The following is a 26,788-nucleotide window of genomic DNA, read 5'->3' as shown; positions in this document are numbered from 1 at the left end:
CCCTTGGCCTCAGTGCTTCTCCTGTTTCTGGGCACCTTACCTCTCCCCGCATTTCAACCCTCCCCCACAATTATGCATGACATTTTTTTTTTCCTATCGGGATTCACCAATCAATTCACCAAACAATCACAGAAAGGTCGTTTAAAATGATAACGTCCGCTGTCGGCATCTGGCTACAAATATCGTCCGATATATATTCAGCAGTTATAGATTTAAGGGCAGCAATTACATAATGCTGTGCAGTGTGTACGCACTATAGGTCATCCCACCATGATTATTAACAGCATTGTGCAATATCATTCATTTGAAAGAGAAATATCCCATTAGTTATTTATAACACTTTGCAGATGAAAGCACTGATCTCAGTGAATACCTCAGCGTCATTAATATGTTCTGCACATTGCACCATATGGACATGGTAACGGTAAATTCATATTTGGGGAGAGGGGGTGGGAGGTTAATTTTTGCAAACCAGATAAACTTCACAAAGGTCAAACAACTCACGAGCAACAAAGTGGGCTGATTGAACAATTGAGGTCTTCACTGTCAGTGATAAGTGATGGAGCCCTCGGGTGTCTCTGTGCGCTACAGCTTTTGAGACGCCAGAGAACAAAATTGTATTGGTGTTTTCTTGATCAGAAAGTCTTAAGACGCTGCTGATTGCTATTTCTCACTACAATATATTCTCAATATCTACTGTTCACCACAACTTTATCACCTCAACAGGTAAGTAGATAAAAAGACAAGACTGAAGAGATTCTTGAGGATCAGTATAAAACAGGTTACTGATTTACTGTGAGCCCATTACGCACTCCACAAAGCCCACTCACAGTGAACTTTCATGAGCCACAAAATAAACAGAACTCCCATTGTAATTCCACCTTCTGTTTCCAAGATAATTATAGGTGACAAAGGCCACCCAGCCCAGTTCATCTCCTCCATCACAGAATGATATTGAAACATATACATTCGGAGCAGGAGCCTGCTTCACCGTTCGATAACATTGCCTGCATTAAGCCAGTGACTTAAACACAAAAGTATTTCATTGGCTGTAAAGCGATTTGGGACATTGTGAAAGGTGCTGCATAAATGCAGGTTTTGGCTTTCTTTCATTAGAGGAGGCTGATTCACTGTAACAGGAGTGAAATTGGAGGCCCAAACCTGATTCTCACAGGATAATTAGTCACAGAGCAATCAGCTGATATTAGGGATGTGGCGACAAAGAAATCATTACATTTACAAACACAGTTCAATGCTTTAGCTAACTTCCCCCATGACACCCACTCCAGCCTCACCCAACGCCCCTCCAAACCTCCCCCAATGCCTTTCACTGCCCCCTTTGCTCTCCCTTTTGCACCCCCCCCCCCAATGTCCCCATTAACTCTCTCCTTAACAGTGCCCCCAGCCATCCCTACCCTGCCTCTATTTCTCCCCTGGCCACATGCACACACACACCTTAAACATGTAGCTTCTAGTAGCTCTGTTATTTGTAGCAGATTTGGAAGCAGATGTGGCTTTCTATGCAGCTGTCATTTAGGAAGCAATACGATAGCGCCATTGTGATGTGGAACAAGCTGTCAAACACTAATCAGAGACCAACTGAACCAATTAATGAGTCAGTTTATTGTTCAACAGGAAAAAAAGAGCTTGGAAAATACTTAAGAAAAGCCGCCACCAACAGCCTGATCAGTCACAAGCAGATCTGAAAATTGTGGACAACTTGTCAGAAAATCATCTTTCTGTAAGAATGCCGTCGACACAAAGTAAAGCAAATCATTTCAAAAATGTAGTGATACTGTTGATGCTGCTCGTCAGGTTTCAGAGGGTTCTTTCTCTCACATTTCATTCAGGGAATGAGGATATTGGGAAGAGTTTGGACCGGACAAGTTTGTTCTTTCTGAATCTTATCCAGAATGACAGTTGATGTTCTGTGTGGGCCAGGTGATCCCATGAGGGCCTTTCCTGCGGATAACACCTGGTTGTGCAGTGCGAGTCAAGCTCCGAGGGGATTGGAAATGCATCCCGTGAGAAACACAAGAGCCAAATTCAAGTACGTTCTCCGGTACTTAATGTTTTTGATGTGCTGTTGTGATCTCATGCAATATAGTCAATGGGTGGCTCAGGTCTGGCCATAAGTGTGTCTGCCTTTCCTGACTGACATATTGGAAGCTTCTGCTGCCAATCAGCGTCTAACAATTGGACACCACGTGACCAGGTTTCCAGGCCCATATGTCCCACACAACTCCACAACTAGACGGTCATCAGTGAAACTTTGCAGTTCTTGCTATGGAGCAAGTTATATTATTGTTTGCGAAATCCAATATTGAAGCAAGTTTGAGTTATGGCGGCAGGGTAGCACAATGGCTAGCACTGTTGCTTCACAGCGCCAGGGAACCGGGTTCGATTCTCGGCTTGGGTCACTGTCTGTGCGGAGTCTGCACGTTCTCCCCTTGCCTGCGTGGGTTTCCTCCGGGTGCCCCGGTTTCCTCCCACAAGTCCTAAAAGATATGCTTGTTGGGTGAATTGGACATTCTGAATTTGCCCTCTGCGTACCCGAAAAGGTGCCGAAATGTGGCGACTAGGGGCTTTTCATGGTAACTTCATTGCAGTCTTAATGTGAGCCTACTTGTGATAATAAAGATTATTATTATTAAAATGCAGAGTCACAGAGTCATTACAACGCAGAAGGAGGCTACTCCGGCTAAGAAATCCATGCTAGCTCTCCATGAAGCGGTAATCCAGTTAGTCCCATTCCCTTGCACCATCTCCAACTGCTGAAAGCTCATTTCAATCAATAGCTCAGTCAGGTACTGTGTGTGCTCTGCCTCACAGACCCCTGCACCCCCACCATCACCACCTCAAGCGCCTTATTAGATAAAAGAAATGCCAGTTTGTGATCAGCACTGCAGTAATACCAGGGAATGATTATTCAGGGGCTTCAGTGGTATCACAAGAATTCAAATAATGCAACACGTCATTAATTCCAACACTTCTTGTGGCAATTAAACATTCTGTAATTGCTAAAGCCTTGTTATGGTTTCTTCTTAATCTCTTTTCTGTTGATCGATCATAACTTTTACGACAATTGTAATAAACGGGGAGCGTGCAACTGCAACATTGTTATAAAATCACCAACTGTTCACACGGCTGCCTGTAAGCAATATAACCCGCACCCGCGCACTGATTAACTCTGACTCTCAGCCTCTGGGTCCACTCCAGCGGCAATCATTCCCTCATTCCTCAGTGACCGGGAAGGTCACTGGGATGTTCTTCCTCCTCCTTCTCCTCCTCCTCCACCAGGGAAGCCAGGCTGTCATAATATACACACAAGTATATGATGGTGCAGAGACAGACACTGACCGACACACTGAAAGACCAATCAACGCACAGAAGACAGCAGCCAATCACCAGACAGGACATGGCCACTATATAGCCAGAGGGCACTTGTTTTTCCGCTCATTCGGGATGCAGCCTCTGAGACAGCCAGAACCTGTGATCAGTAACACGAATATCTACCATGTGCTAGCAGTATAGTCTGGTCAGGTTAGCCTCAGGTCTCCAGTCAACCTAACAGAGCGTCAACCCACAGTGCAAGTATGTTTAACAGCTCATAGCTAAATAAAATAGAGTTGTACTTCTACAAGTGTTGGTAGCCTGTCTCTCTCACTGCTCTGGTAAACGCAGTCCTCGCAGACCCAGCAAACCAACACATCACAGGCGACAGCCCCGATCCTCTACAGCACTATATAGTTCAGGGTGCAGCATACCACTGCAATCTGGAGGATCCTCACTGGAAAGGAACCTCCAGATAAGTCAAGGCAATGGAACTTCTTGTTGATCAAGCCAATGGCTAGTCTCTGCTGGTTTAGGTGGAAATATGGTTGCAGTTCTGCCTCACCTGTACCTCTGCAATGGGGTTCTTCTCTCAGGTCATCAGCCAGATATGAGTAGCTATTGCTTGTTCCCGAGGAGCCAACCACTAAGATTGTCTGGTGGAGACAAGAGCTGCTGAACCTAAGACTAGATGACAATGAAAGTGACATGGCAGCTCCCTGACTGGCTGCCACACTCGCCCTAAGCTTGAGGTCATCCAAAACATTGCTGCCTGTGTACTAACTTGCACCATGCCCTGTTCACCATCACTCCCATACTTCATAGAACATAGAATATATAGTGTAGAAGGAGGCCATTTGGCCCATCGGGTCTGCACTGGAAAGAGCACCCTGCGTACGCCCACACCTCCACCCTATTCCCGTAACCCAGTAACCCCACCTAACCTTTTTGGACAGTAAGGGCAATTTAGCATGGCCAATCCACCTAACCTGCACATCTTTGGACTGTGGGATGAAACCCGGAGCACCCGGAGGAAACCCACGCAGACACGGGGAGAACGTGCAGACTCCGCACAGACAGTCATCCAAGCCAGAATCAAACCTGGGACTCTGGAGCTGTAAAGCAACTGTGCTAACCACTTCTACAGATGTGCCATAGAGAGCATCCTGTCCGGCTGCATTACAGCCTGGTATGACAACTGCTCGGCCCTAGATGGCAAGAAACTGCAGAGTGTGGTCACACAAGCTTGCCATCCTCCCATTGATTCTGCCTACACCTCCTGCTGCCTCAGAAAGGCAGACAGCATTGTCAGAGGCCCCTCACACCCAGGCTTTGTTCTCTTCCAGAGCCTTCCATCAAGCAGAAGATACAGAAGTCTGAGGACCCGCACATCCAGACACAGGAACAGCTTCTTCCCCACAGCTACCATACTCCTCAACAACTCTCCCTTGGACTGATCTGTTCCCTATAAGAACACTATTCATGGCGCCCTATTCTGCTCTTGTTTGGCCCTTGTTTTGCACTGTAACCAATCACTATTTGTTGATGTACCATTGTCAATGTACTCTGTTGATTATTCTTTTGTCTAGTATGTCTACTGTATACGTTCCCTTGGCCGCAGAAAATACTTTTCACTGTACTTCGGTACATGTGGCAATAAATATCAATCAACACAGTGCTACTGTGCTGATTGATCCACATTGGCTTCTGATTAAGCGACACCTTGGTTTTAAAACTCTCATCCTTGTTTTCCAATCCCTCCAGGTATACCCTCCTATCCTCCAATTCTAGCCTCTTGAGTATCTTCGATTATTGCTTCCCCATTGTTGCCTTGGCCCTAAGCGCTGGAAGTCCCTTCCAACATCATGACATCTCTTAACTTCTTTAAGATATGAACCTACCTCTTTGCCAGGATTTGGGTAACTTGACCTCATACTCCTCGTGTGACTTGATGTGAATGTTTGCTCTATAAAGCTCCTGATGAAGTGCTTTAGGATACTTAATCCATTAAAGTACAATATGAATCCAAATTGTTGTAATCTAGGTTATTCACATTAGGTGTGATTCAGCGACCCCTGTGCGCCTGCCATTGATCCGGGCACAGCAGGTGAATCGCGTGCCATCCCCAAATCGGCCTCTTGCTGGGCGAGATCCAGATCTGAACATTTAATACCCGGACCCAATGGCTGTGCCTGGGACCTCGCTTGCGAGCCATTTAGTATTGGTCCACAAAAACGTGGACCAGTTGTAACAGCACCTGGGGACCTCTCCCAGGCCAATGGAGACTCCTGGCTGGTCGGGGACAGGGCAGGGTAGCAGACTGGCACTCCCCTGGCACCTAGGCACTGCCAGCTTGGCACTTCCAAGTTGCCAGCGTGTCCATGTGGCAGGTTGGCACTGCCAAAGTGGGCCCCGGACCGGGAGGGCCTTGCCAGGTAAACGTGAGGCCGCCAAGAAACATTCCACTAAATGTATCGTTCAGCAGACTTTAACTTGAATCCGCTGAATCGCACCCAATGTCCAGCGCGGGTCCAATGATTTTCGATAACTCGCACTTGCTACTCTAATGCTTCTACAGATCCGATTGTTATAAGATGAGTTAGTGGGTAAGACTCCAGGTTCAGCATTAGTCAGTGTATTGAGGATTTAGCTATTTCAATATGAATTATCTCACATTTATCAATATTAAAATCCATCTGCCATCCTTGATTAGCTTCTTCATTTGATTGTATTTTTTGGAAATTAAATAAATTTGCTTAATTTTAGTCTCTGAATGCTATCAATCTCCATGAGTTGAGTCATCTGGCCAGATGGGGTGGAATCAACAGTAAATTATGTTATATTGCAAATAATCTTTTCCGAATAAGTTAGGAGCATTGGAAACAACATGACCTTTAAATGAACACTTCAGAACTCTATGAGTCGGAACTTTGTACATTTATCAGCATCTTCTGCTTCCTATTCCCAGTCCGCTGTCAGCTCAGTGAATTTTTTGCCAATTTTTGCATGAACTTTGATAAACTTCAAAAGCCTTGCATATGGAACTTAATTAAATGTCTTCTGAAAACCTGAATGAATGAATGCCCCATTCCCTGAGTTCAGTTAACTCTTCAAAGAATTTCAGCCGATCTTTGGGTTTGTCTTTTCACTTGTAAATCGATGCTCAGTGTTTCTTAGTCTCAATTTGTTCTTCAATATATTTCCCACTCTCAGTTAACTGGCCTACCCTCCATTGTGATGTTATGTTGCAGTATCCACTGTTTTCTAATATTCAGCCACTTTCTTACTCATTATCAGGTTTGTCCGTAGTTTGGTAATTCTGGGCTTATTTAGAAAATGTTCATGTGCAACTCCAACAAATGCCTTTTGGAAGTCTAAGAACACAATATTGTAGCCTTTAGACCATAGGATGCAGGAGCAGAAGTAGGCCATACAGCCCATTGAATCTGCTCTGCCGTTCAATGAGATCATGGCTGACCTGGTATGGTAATCCTCAGCTCCACCTTCCCGCTTTATCCCCATAATGCTTGATTTTCTTACGGATTAAAAATCTGTCTACCTCAGCCTTGAACATACTTAATGACCCAGCCTCGACAATAAAGAATTCCACAGATTCACTATCCTCTGAGAGAAGAAACTCCTCCTTATTTTTGTTTTACATGAGCGGCCCCTTACTCTGAGATTATGCCCTCTGGCCATAGATTCTTCCCCAAGGGAGAAACAATCTCTCAGTATTTACCCTGTCAAGCCCCCTGGGTATCCTATATGTCTCAATAAGCCTGTTTCTCATTCTTCTTCCAAACTCAAATGAGTACAGGCCCAACCTACTTAACCTCTCCTCAACGAAAATCTCTCCATACTCGGGATCAACCTAGTGAACCTCCTCTGGACTACCTCCAATGCCAATATATCTTTCCTTAGATACCTGTCGTGTTATTCACCCTGGGGTAACACGGATGCAGTTGTACTGGAAAGCAGACACCAAACTCAGAAGTTGGCTCAATATGATTGACTGAACTTCTGTAACAATGCACGACGTGTTTTTCAAGACTTCCTCAGTCCACGTTTCAATATTACTCACTCGAATGTGCAGGTTCACGAGGCACCCGAGGCTTTGGGATTCAACCCCTTCACTTCGGAGACCTCGGGCGAGCGCCGTTTAGTACTGGTCCCCACAAATGAGGACCAGACGGAACAGCACTGGTGGGGGTCTCCAAGGAGATCAGAGGCCCCAGCTGCATGCCCTTTGGGCAGGGTGATGCCCTGGCACTGTTGGTGCCATCTGGGTACCCTGGCTGTGCCAGCCTGGCAACCTGGCAGAGCTAGCCTGGCACCAGGACCTTGGTGGCATTGCAAGCTGGCATGGGCACTGCAAGGTTGGCACTGGCAAGATGCCAAGCTGGCATTTTTTGCGCACGTGTGATCGGACTGGGGTTGCCCAGAGTGGGTGTTTGGGGTGGGAGGGCGGGGATCCTCCTATATTGCGTTCGGGCTGATGGGGAGGGGGAAGGTCGGGGATTGTTTTGGGAGCCTCGGAAACCGGGACGACGTTTAAAAAAATGGCTTCCTGATCGCTCGCTACTACAGGGAGTTTTGGCGAGTGCAGCTCCGCCTTGTAAAAATAGGGGCTGTGTGAGGCCTCAGCCGCGCGTTTCCCCTACGGGTCCCTTATTCAAAGCAAGTCACATTGAATAGCCTTGTGTTTCTGAGCACTACGAGTGCCAGGAAACTGGCGGCTAAACACGCTCGCTAGGGGACTTTGTTCCCTTTTGGGAAGTTCTCTATCTCTCTCACTCTCTCTCTCTCTCTCTCTCTAGAGGTTGGAATCATACCCAGGACCAACATGCCTACTCCGTAACCTGCTTAAATGTTGTATTAATAAACAAGTGTAAATTCTCATGGCGAGAAGAAGAAGGCGAAGCGGAGACTTGGTAACGTTATGTAAAATCTTGAGGGCAGATAGGGGGCAACTGTTCCCACTCATACAAGGGTCAAGAATGAGAGGGCACAGATTTAAAGTGATTTGCAAAGATGTGAGAACAACCTTTTTTCACACAGCAAGTGAACCAAGTGTGGAAAGCACAGCCTGGGAATGTGGTGGAGGTATATTCAATCAAAGCATTCAAAGGGGGATGAGATGATTATTTGAATCGAAACAGTATGCAAGGGTGTGGGGTAAAGGCAGGAGAAGAGCACAAATTCATAATGCTCATTTAGAGAAACCGAATGGCCTCCTTCTGCACCCTAACAATTCTGTGACCCTGATTTTGTGATTCAGATACCAGAGTATATCGACAGCCTGTCCAAGTAGCATTCTTAGAGCCTAAGACATAACCGGACTATTAATTTTAAAAAATTCATTCATGATGTGAGCATTGCTGGCTGGACCAGTGTTTGTTGTCCATCCCGAACTGAGTGGCTTCCTTGGACGTTTCAAAGGGTAGTTGAGAGTTAACCACATTGTTGTGGGTCTGGAGTTACTTGCAGACCAGGCCAGGCCAGGTAAAGATGGCAGATTTCCTTCCCAGTGGGCCAGGTGGATATTTACGACAATCGACAATATTGATTGAATTCAAATTTCACCATCTGTGGTGGTGGGATTTGAATCCGATTATACAGAGAAACATACGTAGAAAATAGACGAAGAGGAGGCCATTCGGCCCTTCGAGCCCATTCATTATGATCATGGCTGATTAGCAAATTCAATATCCTGATCCCGCCTTCTCCCATATCGCTTGATCCCTTTAGCCCCAAGAACTATGTCAAATTCCTTCTTCAAATTACACAACGTTTTGGCCTCAACTACTTTCTGTGGTGGTGAATTCCACACATTTACCACTCTCTGGGTGAAGAAATTGCTCCTCACCTCAGTCCTGAAAGGTTTATCCCTTTTCCTCAAATATGACCCCTAGTTCTGGACTCCCCCACCATCGGGAACATTCCTTCTGAATCTACCCTGTCTAATCCTGTTAGAATTTTCTAAATTTCTATGAGGACCCCCCCCCCCTCACTCTGCTAAACTCCAATGAGCTTTACTTTGGATCTGTGGATTACTAGTCCAGTGACAACTCCCCTTGAAAGGATTATGCCCTGAATGACCCAGGCCAACACTGAGAGAGGCGCCATACCTCAAAGAGTAATTATTCAACACATGCTCCCTGAGGCATTTCAAAGGAAAATGTTCCTTATGAAAGGTAAGGGTCATCCAGGCCCATTTGCGTTGTCAATGTAGAAACCCAGGTTTCCTGGACATTTAGCAAGTTCTATCCACCAAAAACCAGGAGAAAATCTGGGAGGAGTGACAAATTGATCAGGATCAAATTTTGGAAAATTTCTACTTGTTAAATATGGCAAGAGGCTAAAAATGCACAACTGGACAAAATCACAACACAGCACCTTGGCGATGGCAAATCTTTTCTACTGCACATCCATGTAGCGAAATAAATCCATAGCCCCGTATTGTAAAGTGGAAATAAATATAAACATAAAATGAAGCAAGTGCATCCTCCTGGAATACTTCCACGTTGAGCAGATGTTTGTCACTGAGAGATTCAATAGTTGCTGTCAAACTTCATCAAACCCACAGTAAAGAGATAAGTGTTGGGGAAAATTTTGTTGATATTTATGCTTAGCTGCGCCACAAACAAATTTAATATTCAGAGCAAGCAGAAATTAAATTACTCTGCTCTTATGCTTTGTGTAGAATGTACAAGGTTCCATTTCTGCCCCTATTTTTAAACTAATTTCCTCAGTTGCTTTCATTGGATACTCAAAATCAATTCCCAGATGTACGTGCACCGTGTTCGTGATACTTAAGAAGCATTTAGATGAGCACTTGAAACGCCAGAGCATACAAGGCTATGGACCAAGTGCTGAAAAATGGGATTTGTATAGCTAGGTGCTTGATGGCGGCACGAACACGATGGGCTGAAGGGTCTGAAGGGCTGAAGGCTGTGCTGTGAAACTCAATGGCTCTGACTCTACATTAACGGACTCAAGGTTAGGGGAATGCTAATTCCTTCCAGCCAGTGGAAACCACATGGAATGGGAATTAAAATGGTAGTGCTACCATTGCGAGCATCTTACTGCTGCTGTATTTTTGGTAGCTGGGTCCATCTTGCTGAGGTGAAGCTCAGACATATATAAAAATCAGGATCCGTCGGTCAGACAGAATGTCAATACCATTTTAATAATCTAAGCGAGCAGGACCATGGCAGGAGGCAACATGCTGAGCCAATTTGGCGGACACAAAGCAGAGGCCCTCGTCGGTCAATACTTTATTTGTGGCGTCAGGAGGATTTGCACAAATATAGGCCATGGTATCATCAGAAAAAAACAGGGCCAACCCAAGTCCCAGGGCCCGAGTTCTTTATACTGACGACCAAAGGTCTGTTGATTCTCAACATCAGCAGAATGATGCCCGCCACAGTTTTTAGACTGATCACAATATGACCGGACAGTGACTGCATGTAAACTGACTGCAAAGCCTTATAAACTGACTGCTCTCCGAGCCTGTTAGGCAAAAGCTGCACATGATGTAATGAGGAGTGTTTTGGATGGGCATTAAGCCATTTATTTAATTTACATCACCAGATTATCCCTGAACTGTCAGGATTTGCCTTCACCATGGGCACGATATCAGTCAATTGCCTGGAATAACACCCACCCTCCACTCAATTGTAAGAGTCTCATAGACACACAGTGTAATCATTCAGTAAAATGGATCGCATAAAAGCACCAACATTTTTGGAACAGGCACACTGAAACTCATTTACATAAATGGAACTTTGTGTTACTTAACACCAGCTGTACAATCTGCAATTAAATGAAAACCTATTATCTAAACTTGAAGAATTTAGCAAATGTGAAGCATCGAAAAAATTTAAATTAGCATCTCTCAACAGTACCTGGATATTCTATTCTATCTTTCAATAGTCATGCACCATATCTGCTCTCGTGACTTGCAGGCAATGCACTCACCTCAGGAACTTATTCAAATCTCCATTCTTCATGTATTCAAAAACCATGATGAGAGGATCGCCATCGACACAGACGCCGTAGAACTTCACGATGTGATCGTGCCGAAGGTTGGTGAGGAGCTCTGCCTCCCGCTGGAAATCCTTCCGTGCAGAAACTGTGGCATCTTTCAGAGTCTGCAGAGAACGGAAAAGGTCATTGTTACACCGGCACCATCATCCTCAAGCAAGGAGGCGATTCAAAACCGTTATAAATCATTATAAACCTTTCATACCACTATTGTCAGTCCTTAATGCCACCATTAACCCCCCCCCCCCCCCCCACGTCTCTGTCCATGACCTATCCCTGACTTTCTATTCTGCCCCACACCCCTCCCCAACATTAACTCTGTTGCCAGACCTGCTGAGCTTATCCAGTATTTTCTGTTTTTATTTCAGGTTTCCAGCATCTGCAGTATTTTGCTTTTACTTTCTAAATCGTGGTTAGGTCTCACAGCTGGAGTATCTTGTCCAATTCTGAACAACACATTTCAGAAAGGGTATCAAGGCCTTGGAGTCGGTTCAGAAGAATTTGACTAGATTGGTAAGAGGGATGAGGGACTTCATTTATGAGGAGACTGAAGATGCTGGGATTGTTCTCGTTAGAGTACGTGGCAAGGGTTAAGGGGAGATTTAATACTGGTGTTGAAAACTATGAGGTGTTTTAAGGACGTTGGTGGAGGGAAACTGTCAGGAGGGTCAGCACCTAGCGGACACAGATTAAAGATAATTGGCAAAACAACAAGGTGGAGATGAGGAGAAATTCTTTTGGACAATGTATTATCTTGAGTTGGGATGCACTTCCAGCAGCGGAGGTAGTGCAGTTTCAACAGTAACTTCTAAAAGTGAACTAGATAAACATGGAAAGGACCTTTCCATGAGCTTTGACAAAGGGTCATCTGGACCCGAAACGTTAGCTCTCTTTTTCTCCTTACAGACGCTGCCAGACCTGCTGAGATTTTCCAGCATTTTCTCTTTTGGTTTCAAATTCCAGCATCCGCAGGAATTTGCTTTGATGAAAAGGAACCAGTTGCAGAGATGCTGGGCAAAGAATATAGGAGTCGGTTTAATTGGATATGTCTTTTAAAGAGCCAATACCAGCACGATGGGCTGAAGGCTTCCTTTTGCATAGTTTGCAGGTATGTACAGCTGTTAGAGTCATAGAATCATAGAGGTTTACAGCATGAAAACAGGCCCTTCGGCCCAACTTGTCCATGCCGCCCAGTTTTTAAGCACTAAGCTAGTCCCAATTACCCGCATTTGGCTGATATCCTTCTACACCCATCTTTCCCATATAATTGTCTAATGCTTTTTAAAAGACAAAATTGTACCCACCTCTACTACTGCCTTTGGCAGCTTGTTCCAGACACGCACCACACTCCGCATGAAAAAAATTGCCCCTTTGGACCCTTTTGTATCCCTCCCCTCTCACCTTAAACCTGTGCCCTCTAGTTTTAGACACCCCCTACCTTTGGGAAAAGATGTTGACTATCTCCCTTATCTATGCCATTCATTATTTTATAGACCTCTATAAGATCACCCCTAAGCCTCCTATCCTCCAGGGAAAAACGTCACAGTCTATCCAGCCTCTCTTTATAACTCAAACCATCAAGTCCCGGCAGTAAATCTTTTCTGCACTCTTTCCAGTTTAATAATATCCTTTCTATAATAAGGTGACCAGAACTGTACTCAGTGTTCCAAGTGTGGCCTTGCTAATGTCTTGTACAACTTCAGCAAGATGTCCCAACTCCTGAATTCAATGTTCTGACCAATGAAACCAAGCATGCCGAATGCCTTCTTCACCATCCTGTCCACTTGTGACTCCACTTTCAAGGCGCTATGAGCCTGTACTCCTAGATCTCTTTGTGCTGTAACTCTCCCCAACTCCATACCATTAACTGAGTAGATCCTGCCCCGATTCGACCTACCAAAATGCATCACCTCACATTTATCTATTGCAGCAATTCCCAAACAGCCTTATCATTCAGGGTAACAGCAGAAGGTCAGAAACTTCAATCAATAAATTTCTCCCAATGCCAATGCCCAGTGTGGGATTGAGGGGGAGGATTGAATTTAAATTTGATATAAAGCTAATCTCAGGACCATGGTGACCATGACAACTGTCATTGGGTGTCATTAAAAAGTCATCTAATAATAATAATTGCTTATTGTCACAAGTAGGCTTTAATGAAGTTACTCTAGTTGCCACATTCCGGCGCCTGTTCAGGGAGGCCGGTACGGGAATTGAACCCGCACTGCTGGCCTTGTTCTGCATTAAAAGCCAGCTGTTTAGCCCACTGTGCTAAACCCAGTCTGGCTCACTAATGTCCTTTAGGGAAGGAAATCAATCAGCCATCCTTACCTGGTCTGGACTACATGTAACTGCAGACCCATCACAATGCGGCTGACTCTGAAATGACCCTCTACACTCAAAGGATAATCAGGGATGGGCAACAAATGCTGGCCTTCCCAACGACACCCTGATCCCAGGAAACAATAAGACAAAAATAAATCACCATTGTCCTTCTGACTGGTAGTAGCAGTTTTCCAAAAGCGACACTAATGGGCTGGCAAAGGATCCCGTCACATCAGACGAATGGGTCATTGGCTTTTTTCTGGGCACTGATGCAAGAGGAGGTGACACAGTCTGTGCCAGTACCAGGGTTTTCTGAGTGTGAATCAGTGTGGCCTCAGGCCGTTTCACTCAGACCCTATCAGGAGAAGGCAAGACTCGTCAAACCTGAACCCATTCTCAGTATTAGATATGAGGATAAGCGCTTAGGTTAAATAGTTGGTGTTCAGCACCAGGATTGAAAGCCAGCCTGCAACAAACTCAAAGATGTTATCGAAAGACGATGAAGGAGACATCATCCCCAGGGAACAATGCACTCACCTTAACTGCCACCAGCATCTTGTCCTTGGTTGGGCTCAAATTGTAACATTCGGCCAAGAAAACTTTCCCGAAAGCTCCCTCACCCAGCTCTCGTTTTAACACAATGTCCCTCCTCTTGATGTGCTGCACATCTGAAAGATCAGAATAGTCGAGACAGTAAATGTCTGAGGTTGAGGCAAACAGAGCGGGTTAGATACAAGCACAGATGGTCCCAGATCATATACGGAATAAAGTGAATTCCTTCATTTACAAGGCAAAAGTTGTTACAAAGTTAAATTGGGAGGAGTCCATTGCTGCCAGTTACCATGGCAAGGGGTCTTTTCCAGCCCTGGCAACCCTTGCAAACCTCCATCTTTAGGCCAGCTGTGCGGATCCAGAAAAATCTCACTTTTACGCAATTAATCAAATAGAGTTGGGGGAAAGTCCCGAATGTTAACTCTGTTTCTCTCTCCACACATACTGCCAGACCTTTGCTGTCTGTATCAAGGGCATCAGGGTTCCACCTGATCACTACCCTCAGCTGGGAGTGCTCTTCCTCCTGATCACTGCCTGATAGTCCACAAGAGAAAATGTGGGAAGCTAGGGAGGAGATTGCTGAGCCTTTGGCTTTGATCTTTAAGTCATCTTTGTCTACAGGAATAGTGCCAGAAGACTGGAGGATAGCAAATGTTGTCCCCTTGTTCAAGAAGTGGAGTAGAGACAACTCAGGTAACTATAGACCAGTGAGCCTTACTTCTGTTGTAGGCAAAATCTTGGAAAGGTTTATAAGAGATAGGATGTATAATCATTGGAAAGGAATAATTTGATTAGAGATAGTCAACACGCTTTTATGAAGGGTAGGTCGTGCCTCACAACCTTTATTGAGTTCTTTGAGAAGGTGACCAAACAGGTGGATGAGGGTAAAGCAGTTGATGTGGTGTACATGGATTTCAGTAATGCATTTGATAAGGTTCCCCACGGTAGGCTACTGCAGAAAATACGGAGGCATGGGATTCAGGGTAATTTAGTAGTTTGGATCAGAAATTGGCTAGCTGGAAGAAGACAAAGGGTGGTGGTTGATGGGAAATGTTCAGCCTGGAGTTCAGTTACTCGTGGTGTCCCACAAGGATCTGTTTTGGGGCCACTGCTGTTTGTCATTTTTATAAATGACCTGGAGGAGGGCGTAGAAGGATGGGAGAGTAAATTTGCAGATTACACTAAAGTCGGTGGAGTTGTGGACAGTGCGGAAGGATGTTACAAGTTACAGAGGGACATAGATAAGCTGCAGCGCTGGGCTGAGAGGTGGCAAATGGATTTTAGTGCAGAAAAGTGTGAGGTGATTCATTTTGGAAGGAATAACAGGAAGACTGAGTACTGGGCTAATGGTAAGATTCTTGGCAGTGTGGATGAGCAGAGAGATCTCGGTGGCCATGTACATAGATCCCTGAAAGTTGCCACCCAGGTTGAGAGGGTTGTTAAGAAGGCGTACGGTGTGTTAGCTTTTATTGGTAGAGGGATTGAGTTTCGGAGCCATGAGGTCATGTTGCAGCTGTACAAAACTCTGGTGCGGCCGCACGTGGAGTATTGCGTGCAAATCTGGTCGCCGCATTTTTGGAAGGATGTGGAAGCATTGGAAAGGGTGCAGAGGAGATTTACCAGAATGTTGCCTGGTATGGAGGGAAGATTTTGAGGAAAGGCTAAGGGACTTGAGGCTGTTTTTGTTAGAGAAAAGAAGGTTGAGAGGTGACTTAATTGAGGCATACAAGATGATCAGAGGATTGGATAGGGTGGAGAGTGAGAGCCTTTTTCCTCGGATGGGGATGTCTAGCACGAGGGGACATAGCTTTAAATTGAGGCGAGATAGATACAGGACAGATGTCAGAGGTAAGTTCTTTACTCAGAGAGTAGTAAGGGCGTGGAATGCCCTGCCTGCAACAGTAGTGGACTCACCAACACTAAGGGCATTCAAATAGTCATTGGAAGACATATGGACTATAAGGGAATAGTGTAGATGGGCTTTAGAGTGGTTTCACAGGTCAGTGCAACATCGAGGGCCGAAGGGCCTGTACTGCGCTGTAATGCTCTGTGTTCTATGTGTGTCTGTTGGACGAGGGAACAATTAGACTCAGTGGCAGAAGGCTTACCAATGAAGAAGACAATATACTGGCGGGCAGCTGCCGCACATGGGGATCGGCACCTAATGAGTCTGCATCCTTTCAGGAGGTAACAATAAGAAACAAAGCAAATTGAACTGAGACATGTGCTCCACACTGCTGAGCCCGCACGTGAGTTCACTGGATTTTCTTGCTGTCAGCTCCTGATATGCAACCACCTCCACGAAAACTTAGAGTTGGGAAGTGGGAAGTGTAAATGTTGGAAATTTGGAATAAGGGTGCTGGACCCGGCGAGAAACACCCTGCTAAACATGCCCAGAACTGGATATAGGGGCAGCACGGTGGCGCAGTGGTTAGAACTACTGCCTCATGGCGCCAAGTACCCATGTTCAATCCCGACCCTGGGTCACTGTCTGTGTGGAATTTGCACATTCTCCTCGTGTCTGCTAGGGTCTCACCCCCACAACTCAAGTTGCGTAGGGTAGGTGGATTGGCCACACTAAATTGCTCCTTGATTGGAAATTGCTTCCAGCTGAATCACGTGCTCAGTGTCATTATGGGTGGGAATCGTGGGCTGATTTCTGTTGTTTGTTTGGGCGCGATGCACATCGCAATTCACCCACTTAGTCAATTTTTGGGGAACTTGGGGCATTCTCAGTGATATATCCCACATTTGAGGTGTGATCCAAAGGCTGTTCCCGCCAGTGGGATATCCCGATCCCACACCTGAGCATGGGTTTCCCGGTGTTGAGAGGTGCAATCACCGGGAAATCCCATTGACAATGGTGGGGTCAATAAATCCCACTGGCGGACCGCCGACATTGGGAAGATCCCCAACCGTCAACCCAGGAGGGACAGTCTCCCCGTCCGTGAGGGTAACCCGGCCCCACACCCACCCGTCCTCAACAGCATCAGGGCATTGCCCCACCCCCACCAAGTGAGCAAACCACACCTTGGGGTCGTTGAGGGCCCCAACTTTAAGGCAACTGCACACTCCAGGCCCTCCCATGCTCCCGCTTCAGGCCTCACCCTCCATACTCCCACTTAATAACCCCCACACCATACACCCCCTACCCACCCCCACTCTTCACACACCCCTTCTGGCCTCCCCCCTTCAGGCCTCACCTTTATGCACTCCTTTCATGACCTCAGGCCCACCCCTTGGCACCCTGGCACTGCCACCTAACACACCTGCAGTGCCAACGCACTCCTGCGGTGCTATTTTGGCACTGCCTGGGTGCCGGGGTAGTGCCCTGTCCTTGACCACCCGGGGGTTCCAATGGCCTCCGAGCCTCCGGCAAGGTCATCCCACCTGGTGTCCATTTTTGGTGACCAGTACTTATTCGGCCAGCCTTACTCTGTGCCGCTGGGGCTGGTGAATCCTGGGAGCCAGGGGAGCCGGCCCTCGAACGGGCTGTGCCTATTTAAATTAGTTGTAAGACTCAAGTAAATATGCAAGTCTGGTTCATGCCCAGTGAGGGCGTGAACCAGATCGCAAGGGCACCACGGGTCAGGGGCATCGCGCTTGGTTCTGCGCCTGGCACGAACTCCATTTATGGGCTCTCCCGCCATTCATTGGGAATAGTCGATTGATGCCGGGTGCAACACAACCAGAAAATTGCACCCACTATTTTCTAAATCCTCAAGTGTATCTGTGCTAAGTTTGACTGACAGAAGAAGCACAATTTCTACATCTTCCCTGCAGGCAGTGAAATGAAATGGCAAGTTTACTTTGGAATTGCTATTGACTGCATGGCAGGATTTGTCAGCATTAACATCCCGCTAAACCAGGCTGATTAAATGTCAGATATACGTGCATACGTTTGCATGTGTGCGTGTGTGGTTGTGTGCTCGTGTGTGCATGTATGTGTGCATGTGTGCGTCCATGCATGTGTGCATGTGATTGTAGCATGTGTGTTTGTGTGCATGCATGTGTGTCCACACGTGTGTGCACACAATTGTAGCATGTGTGTGCATGTGTACATGTGTGCAAGTCCAAGCAATGTGTGCATGATTGTGTGCATACGTGTGCATATGGTGTGTGCATGTGCGTGAACGTGTGTGTGCATGTGCATGAACGTGTGTGTGCTTGTGCGTGAAAGTGCGTGAGCGTGTGTGTACATGCAAGAACGTGTGTGTGCTTGACCGTGAACATGTGTGTACATGCATGAACATGTTTGTGCTTGTGCATGAACGTGTGTGTGCTTGTCCGTGAACGTGTGTGTACGTGTGCGAATATATGTGTGCTTGTGCATGAACGTCTGTGTGCTTGTGCGTGAGCGAGTGTGTGCTTGTGCATGAACGAGTGTGTGCTTGCGCGTGAACATGTGTGTACATGTCTGTGAATGTGTGTGTGCATGCACATGAATGTGTGTGTGCACGTGCATGAATGTGTGTGTGCATGAACGTGTGTGTGTGTGTGTGTATACACATGTACGTGCATGCATGGGAAGGGGAGTCAACTCTTAAGAAATAGGAGAAGTAATTGCAGTGCTGGATGGCAAAGTAATATGAGGCAAACACAAAACAGCAGAAACACTGAAGTTCAGTCTCTTTGATTTGTCAAGTGCAGTTTGCTCAAATTCAACAGACTGACAGCTTTCTGGCATGACAACCTGCAGGAGTGTTAGCAGGACCAGTTGTGTAATGCTGCACCAAACACAAATACAAAAAGTGGTGACTTCCTGGGGTGGGAAATGCTTTGTCAAATCCGCTGCAATAGCACAGCAGAGCCACTCAGAGTAGTCACATGGAAGCAAGACTCTAGGCATCATGCGTGTGTGTGAGGGCAGCAGCCCCACAGAGACTCAGTCACACAGACAGCCTGTTAGCAAGCACACCTTGTGAAATGTGGGAATTTATGTGGGCAGTCAGAAAGTTAAGCGGGGATTGACTTGACACAAATGAAAGCATATGAAGAGCTATGGTCTGGGAATCCTAATATGGTCTCTGTTACTGTCAGGCCATACTTTACATGCACAGCCACTCAATCATTGGCAATGGGTCTGTGTCTGACAGTCTGCGAGAAGCAGCTGCTCTGATCTCCATCACTGGTTCCTGCTCAGATTCTTCTCTTCAATTCCACACTAATGCACAAGGATCTTTCCCACACCAGGTCACAGTTATTTAACTGAAGGCATTCAATCTAATCAATTTTCTCATCACTGCAATTTAGCTCCATATCAATGATGTTTCCTCCCCGCCAATACTGTGATGGTTGCTGATTTGTCACACATCATATTGTCCCAGGGTAATATACTGGCATGGATTGACAATTGGTTAATGGACAGAAAAGAGAGAGTGAGAATAAACCGCTCATTCTCGGGTTGGCAGGTCGCGGCCGCTGCAAGTGGGGCACCGCGTGGGTCAGTCCTTGGGGCCCCAGCTACTCCAAAACTACACCGATGATTTGGATGCGTGGACAAAACATAATATATTTCTGGAACTAGGTAGGCATATGAGTGGCGGGGAGAATGCAGAGAGGCTTTTCGGGGATTTTGGCAGGATAAGTGAGTGGGTAAGAACACGGCAGATGGAATATCGTGTGGAAAAACGCTGGAGGCACACAGCAGAGTACGGTCCCAGGGGAAAGAGGGTCATGCTCGGGCATGACCCCTCAGCACTGGCCCCTGGCGGGCATGGGGCGGGGGGGGGGGGGGGGGGGAATCCATGGTGTGGAGTTCATTTTTTCCATTTTACCCTTTTTCACATAGTGTCCTTTATATTTCAAGTGTCTGTGTTGCTGGCAGGGCAGGGTCAATCAGAGCCCACTGCATCCACCCCCACCTCCAGCATGATGTTGTCGGACCCTTTCACTTTTCCCCCCCAGAGTGTCTAAATAGATGGCAGGAAAATCTCACGTGCCCACAAACACTCACTCACTCTCACTTCCCTCCCCCACTGACACACTCATTCACTCTCACTCCCCTCCCCCACTGACACACTCACTCACTCTCACTCCCCTCCCCCACTGACACACTCACTCACTCCCCTCCCCCATTGACACACTCACTCACTCTCACTCCCCTCCCCCACTGACACACTCACTCACTCTCACTCCCCTCCCCCACTGACACACTCACTCACTCTCACTCCCCTCCCCCAATGACACACTCACTCACTCCCCTTCCCCACTGACACACTCACTCCTCTCACTCCCTTCCCCCACTGACACACTCACTCTCATTCCCCTCCCCCACTGACACACTCACTCACTCTCACTCCCCTCCCTGACAGACACACTCACTCACTCTCACTCCCCTCCCCCACTGACCCACTCACTCACTCTGACTCCCCTCCCCCACTGACACACTCACTCCTCTTACTCCCTTCTCCCACTGACACACTCACTCACTCTCATTCCCCTCCCCCACTGACACCCTCACTCACTCTCATTCCCCTCACCCACTGACACACTCACTCACTCCACTCCCCTCCCCCACAGACACACTCACTCACCCTCCCTCCCCTCCCCCACTGACACACTCACTCACTCTCACCCCCTCCCCCACATACACACTCACTCACTCTCACTCCCCTCCCCCACTGACACACTCACTCCTCTCACTCCCTTCCCCCACTGACACACTCACTTACTCATTCCCCTCCCCACTGACACACTCACTCCTCTCACTCCCTTCCCCCACTGACACACTCACTCCTCTCACTCCCACCCCCCACTGACACACTCACTCCCCCCCCCACTGACACCCTCACTCACTCTCATTCCCCTCACCCCCTGACACACCCACTCACTCCACTCCCCTCCCCCACAGACACACTCACTCACCCTCCCTCCCCTCCCCACTGACACACTCACTCACACTCACTCCCCCACTGACACCCTCACTCACTCTCATTCCCCTCACCCACTGACACACTCACTCCACTCCCCTCCCCCACAGACACACTCACTCCCCCTCCCTCCCCTCCCCCACTGACACACTCACTCACTCTCCTCCCCTCCCCCACAGAGACACTCACTCCCCCTCCCTCCCCTACTGACACACTCACTCACTCTCCCCCCCTCCCCCACTGACACACTCACTCACTCTCACTCCCCTCCCCCAGATACACACAGACACACGCACTCACTCGCTCTCACTCCCCCTCCCTCCCCTCCCCCACTGACACATTCACTCACTCTCCCCCCCTCCCCCACAGACACACTCACTCCCCCTCCCTCCCCTCCCCCACTGACACACTCACTCACTCTCCCCCCCTCCCCCACTGACACACTCACTCACTCTCACTCCCCTCCCCCAGATACATACAGACACACACGCACTCACTCGCTCTCACTCCCCCCCCCCCCCATCCCCACACACACTCAGTCTCTCTGGATTGAATTTGTTTACTGTCACGTGTACTGAGGTACAGTGAAAAGTATTTTCCTGCGAGCAGCTCAACAGACCATTAAGTACATGGAAAGAAAAGGGAATAAAAGAAAATATATAATAGGGCAACACAAAGTATACAATGTAACTACATAAGCACCGGCATCGGGTGAAGCATACAGGGTGCAGTGTTAATGAGGTCAGTCCATAAGAGGGTCATGTAAGTGTCTGGTAACAGCGGGGAAGAAGTTGTTTTTGAGTTTGTTCGTGTGTGCAGTTTAGAAACGTAAAGAACCATATTACGCTGTCTGATGAGCTTACAGCAACAACTGGACCTCAACCCAGACCCAAATATGTCATGTACAATTGTCCTGTGTTTGATCATGTGAGTCTGCTTATTATTGGTGCTCACAGTGCTTGATTGGTTAAGCCTAGGGGTGGACACAGGGAAAAATTAAACAAGTTGGAGAAAGATCTGGAAGCCAGAGCTGAAGCATGGAGCAGACATTTTAAAGCACTATGAATAAAAACACAGAACACAGAGAAACGAATCTCGCCTCTGAATAGATCTGAGATATAAAATATACGACAAAATATAACCTGATAACTTTGACATTTACAGTATGGAAGGGTTCAGAGATCAGTGAAATGGGAACAGATTTGTTGTTTCCATTTAACTCTGGCCATAATCTTACACATTTTCTACTGCTCCTCATCTTTGAGTTCGAAATAAAGAATCTGCATTTATAACATTTTCTACTGCATTCCTCACTCTCTGAGGATGTGGAAGGCGCTTTATTGTACATGACATATTTGGGTCTGGGTTGAGGTCCAGTTGTTGCTGTAAGCTCATCAGACTGCGTAATCTGGTTCTTTACGTTTCTAAACTGATGCCTTCTGTGTACCTACAGCTTCCAGCACTTCAAAGACCCTGACATGTCATCTCTGAATTGCAATGGGAGGTTCAGATACAGAGTCATCTATTGGCAGAGACTGAAGTTAAACATGTGGGGCTAGCATTGACTTCACCCAATGTCAACACAAGAGTGCGATGCTCTTTCTTACAGAGGCAGTGCACACAAAAACCAGACTCTGACAACAGAAAATCCATCAAAAGCTCTTCATCCTTATCACAGTGTGACATCCCAGATTACTGAGGTCTATTTGCGATGCCCCCCAAAAAACTTTAACGTTAAAGAGAGTAAGTTCGCCTAGAATCAGATTGGTAAACAAACACATTCTCACATCGCAACCACAAGTACCTCCACATTTACACAAACAGCAATCACACATACACAGTAACAATGGCCTGAGGTTTTCCGGATAGCAGGGGCCACCTCCTGCCATTCAAACTGTCGGTGGGGAACACCCCCCACTGACACCCAACTGGCCCGCAGTCGACTTGTGGTGCACTAAGTGCTGACTGGCTGCGGGAGGGACTTGCGTCTCTCATTTGGGAGTAAGTCCCATTCAAAGAGCTGCCTGCCAATCTGATTAGCCGCCAGTGGGAGAGGATAAAATTCAGGTCAATAAAGTATTTTACACATCAGATAGAAAACTGGACAGCCTAACATGCAAATCATTCGAAAAGAACATGGATAGGAGCTTTAGTATAGGCATATTTTAAGGCTGCTTCACAGAGGATTGAGGGAAAAATGACATCAAGGTAACGAATGGTTAAGTGAGCGGGCAAAAACTTGGCAGATGGAATGTAATGTAGGAAATTGTGAAGTTGTGCACTTTGGTAGGAAGAATAAAGGCGCTGAATATTATTTAAATGGAGAAAGACTGCAGAAAACTGCAGCGCAAAGGGATTTGCATAAATCACAAAAAAGCTAATATGCAAGTTAAGCAGGTACTGGGGAAGGCAAATGGAGTATAAAAATAAGGTTGGCTTGCTAAATCTATACAAGGCACTAGTTATACCACACCTGGAAGACCCTGAACAGTTTTGGTCCCCTCATCTAAGGAAAGATACACTGGCATTGGAGGCAGTCAGTCCAGAGAAGGTTCACTCGGTTGATCCTGGGAATGGAGGGGTTTTATGAAGAAAGGTTGAGTAAGTTTCGCCTGTACTCATTGAAGATTAGAAGAATGAGTCATGTGAGATTTTCAGGGGCTTGACAGGTTAGATGCCAAGAGGCTAGGGCCAGAGGGCATAATCTCAGAGTAAGGGGACAGCACGGTAGCACAGTGGTTAGCACAGTTGCTTCACATCTCCGGGGTCCCAGGTTCGATTCCCAGTGTGGGTCACGGTCTGTGAGGAGTCTTGCAAATACACACAAGCTCTGAGTCTGTCTCAGTCCTGGGTTGGCCACAATTCCCATGGTCTTTTGCAGGTGGCCATTTGAGATGGCTGCAGAAGAAAGCTGGGAGTTTCACTGTTTGAAACAGCGAGAGGCGAGCCGGGAGTTTCAGTGTTTAAAACAGCGAGAGGAGAGCCGGGAGTTTCAGTGTTTAAAACAGTGAGAGGCGAGCCGGGAGTTTCAGTGTTTAAAACAGCGAGAAAAGAGCCGGGAGTTTCACAGTTTGATATTGTGAAATGAGAGGGCGGCATGGTAACACAGTGGTTAGCACAGTTGTTTCACAGCTCCAGGGTCCCATGTTCGATTCCCGGCATGGGTTTTCTCTGAGTGCTCCGATTTGCTCCCGCAGTCCAAAGATGTGCAGGTTAGGTGGATTAGCCATGCTAAATTGTCCTTAGTTAGTGTCCAAAAAGCTGAGGTTGGGTTACTGGGTTATGGGGATATGGTGGAGGTGTGGATTGGGCCGGTGCAGTCTCGATGGACTAACCGGCCTCCTTCTGCACTGTAAATTCTATGATATTTCTACTTTCACAGTTTAAAACAGCGAGAGGAGAGCTTTGAGTTTTGCAGTTTGAAACAGTGAGAGGAGAGATGGTAGTTTTGCAGTTTGAAACAGTGAGAGGAGCGATGGTAGTTTTGCAGTTTGAAACAGCGAGAGGAGGGCTGGAGGTTCTGCAGAGAGGCTGAATACACTTGGACTGCTTTCATTAGAAAGACGGAGGTTGAGGGGTGGCCTGATAGAGGTCTTCAAGATTATGAGAGGCATGGATAGAGTGGATGGGCAGGCAATCTTTCGCAGGGTGGTGTCAGTCACCAGGGGGCATAGGTTTAAGGTCCTTGAGGCAAATTTTAGAAGAGATGTGCGAGGCAGGTATTTTTACACAGAGGGTGGTGAGTGCCTGGTGAGCATTGCCAGAGGAGGTTGTGGAAGCAGATACATTAATGACATTCAAAAAGCATTTTGACAAATACATGGATAGGATGGGTATAGAGGGATACGGCACCAGGAAGTGCTGAGGGTCTTGGCCAAGATTAGTATCATGACCGGTACAGGCTTGGAGGGCCGAAGGTCCTGTTCCTCTGCTATATTCTTTGTCCTTTGTTGATACCTCCTGCCCCTTACCTTAAAGGGAGAGCACTTTGGAGATAGTGACCACAATTCGGTGTCTTTCACTATTGCAATGGAGAGGGATAGGGCCATACGGCAGGGCAAGGTTCATAATTGGGGGAGGGGTAATTATGATGCGATTAGGCAAGAATTAGGGAGCATAAGATGGGAACAGAAACTGTCAGGGAAAGGCACAAATTAAAAGTGGAGCTTGTTCAAGGGACAAATACTGCGTGTCCTTAATAGGTATGTCCCTGTCAAGCAGGGAGGAAATGGCAGTGTGAGGGAACCATGGTTCACAAAAGAGGTTGAATGTCTTGTCAAAAGGAAAAAGGAAGCGTATGTAAGGATGAGAAAAAAAGGTTCAGTTGGGTCGCTTGAGGGTTACAAGGTAGCAAGGAATGAGCTAATAAAAAGGGCTTAGGAGAGCTAGGAGGGGGCATCAGAAGTCCTTGGCGGGTCGGATCAAGGAAAACCCCAAGGCTTTTTACTCTTTTGTGAGAAATAAAAGAATGACCAGGGTGGGGTTAGGGCCGGTCAAGGACAGTAGTGGGAACTTGTGCATGGAGTCAGAAGAAATAGGAGGCGTTGAATGAATACTTTTCTTCAGTGTTCACCAAGGAGAGGGGCCACGTTTTGAGGATGAGAGTGTGATACAGGCGGGTAGGCTGGAGGAGGTAGATGTTCTGAGGAAGGATGTATTAGCAATTTTGAAAAACTTTAGGGCCGACAAGTCCCCTGGGCCAGATGGGATATATCCTAGGATTCTTTGGGATGCAAAGGATGAGATTGCAGAGCCTTTGGCTTTGATCTTTGGGTCCTCACTGTCCACGGGGATAGTGCCAGAGGACTGGAGAGTGGCGAATGTTGTTCCTCTGTTCAAGAAAGGGAATAGGAATGACCCTGGTAATTATCGGCCAGTTAGTCTTACTTCAGTGGTCGGTAACTTAATGGAAACTATCCTGAAGGATAGGATTTATGACCATTTGGAAAGATGCAGCTTAATCCGGGATAGTCAACACGGATTCGTGAAGGGTAAGTCTTGCCTCACAAATTTGATTGAATTCTTTGAGGAGGTAACTAAGTATGTAGATGAAGGTAGAACAGTTGATGTCGTATACATGGATTTTAGTGAGGCGTTTGATAAGGTTCCTCATGGTCGGCTCATGAAGAAAGTAAGGAGGTGTGGGATAGAGGGAAATTTGGCCAAGTGGATAAGTAACTGGCTATCACATAGAAGACAGAGGATGGTGGTGGATGGAAAATGTTCAGACTGGAGACCAGTTACCAGCGGTGTACCACAGGGATCAGTGCTGTGTCCTCTGCTATTTGTGATTTTTATCACTGACTTGGAGGAGGGGGCTGAAGGGTGGGTCAGTAAATTTGCTGATGACTCCAAGATTGGTGGAGTAGTGGATGAGGTGGAGGGTTGTTGGAGGCTGCAAAGAGACATTGATAGGATGCAGAGCTGGGCCGAAAAATGGCAGATGGAGTTTATGGGCCGAATGGCCTCCTTCTGCACTGTAAATTCTATGATTTAAGGCAGAGATAAGAAGGATTTGTTTCTCTCAGATGGTAGTGAATCTGTGGAATTCTTTACCACAGGAGATTGTGGAGGCTGGATCATTAAGTATGTTCAAGGCTGAGATAGACAGATTTTTAATCAATAAGGAAGTCAAGGCTTATGGGAATAAGGCGGAAAAG

General features: G+C 46.8%; 1 protein-coding gene and 1 long non-coding RNA gene across 5 annotated transcripts in view; one reads left to right on the top strand and one right to left on the bottom strand.

The window, feature by feature from the left end:
* LOC140387157 (uncharacterized) overlaps nt 1–2,656 on the top strand; it is a 30,844-nt gene extending 28,188 nt beyond the window's left edge. Inside the window, exon 2 of the long non-coding RNA XR_011933743.1 lies at nt 1,636–2,656. This is a non-coding gene — a long non-coding RNA (uncharacterized lncRNA). The remainder of the gene's footprint in view (nt 1–1,635) is intronic.
* Nucleotides 1–26,788, bottom strand: part of LOC140387461 (NT-3 growth factor receptor-like) — a 1,104,107-nt gene that overhangs the window by 74,948 nt on the left and 1,002,371 nt on the right. For all 4 annotated transcript variants that reach the window (XM_072470576.1, XM_072470577.1, XM_072470578.1 and 1 more), the window contains 2 exons: nt 14,242–14,372; nt 11,314–11,486 (listed from right to left, as the gene is read on the bottom strand). In XM_072470576.1, the coding sequence (XP_072326677.1) occupies nt 11,314–11,486; nt 14,242–14,372 (304 nt within the window). The remainder of the gene's footprint in view (nt 1–11,313; nt 11,487–14,241; nt 14,373–26,788) is intronic.

This window comes from Scyliorhinus torazame, chromosome 12, assembly GCF_047496885.1.
Source record: "Scyliorhinus torazame isolate Kashiwa2021f chromosome 12, sScyTor2.1, whole genome shotgun sequence".
Taxonomy (NCBI): domain Eukaryota; kingdom Metazoa; phylum Chordata; class Chondrichthyes; order Carcharhiniformes; family Scyliorhinidae; genus Scyliorhinus; species Scyliorhinus torazame.
This window is presented reverse-complemented; position numbering and strand designations above follow the sequence as displayed.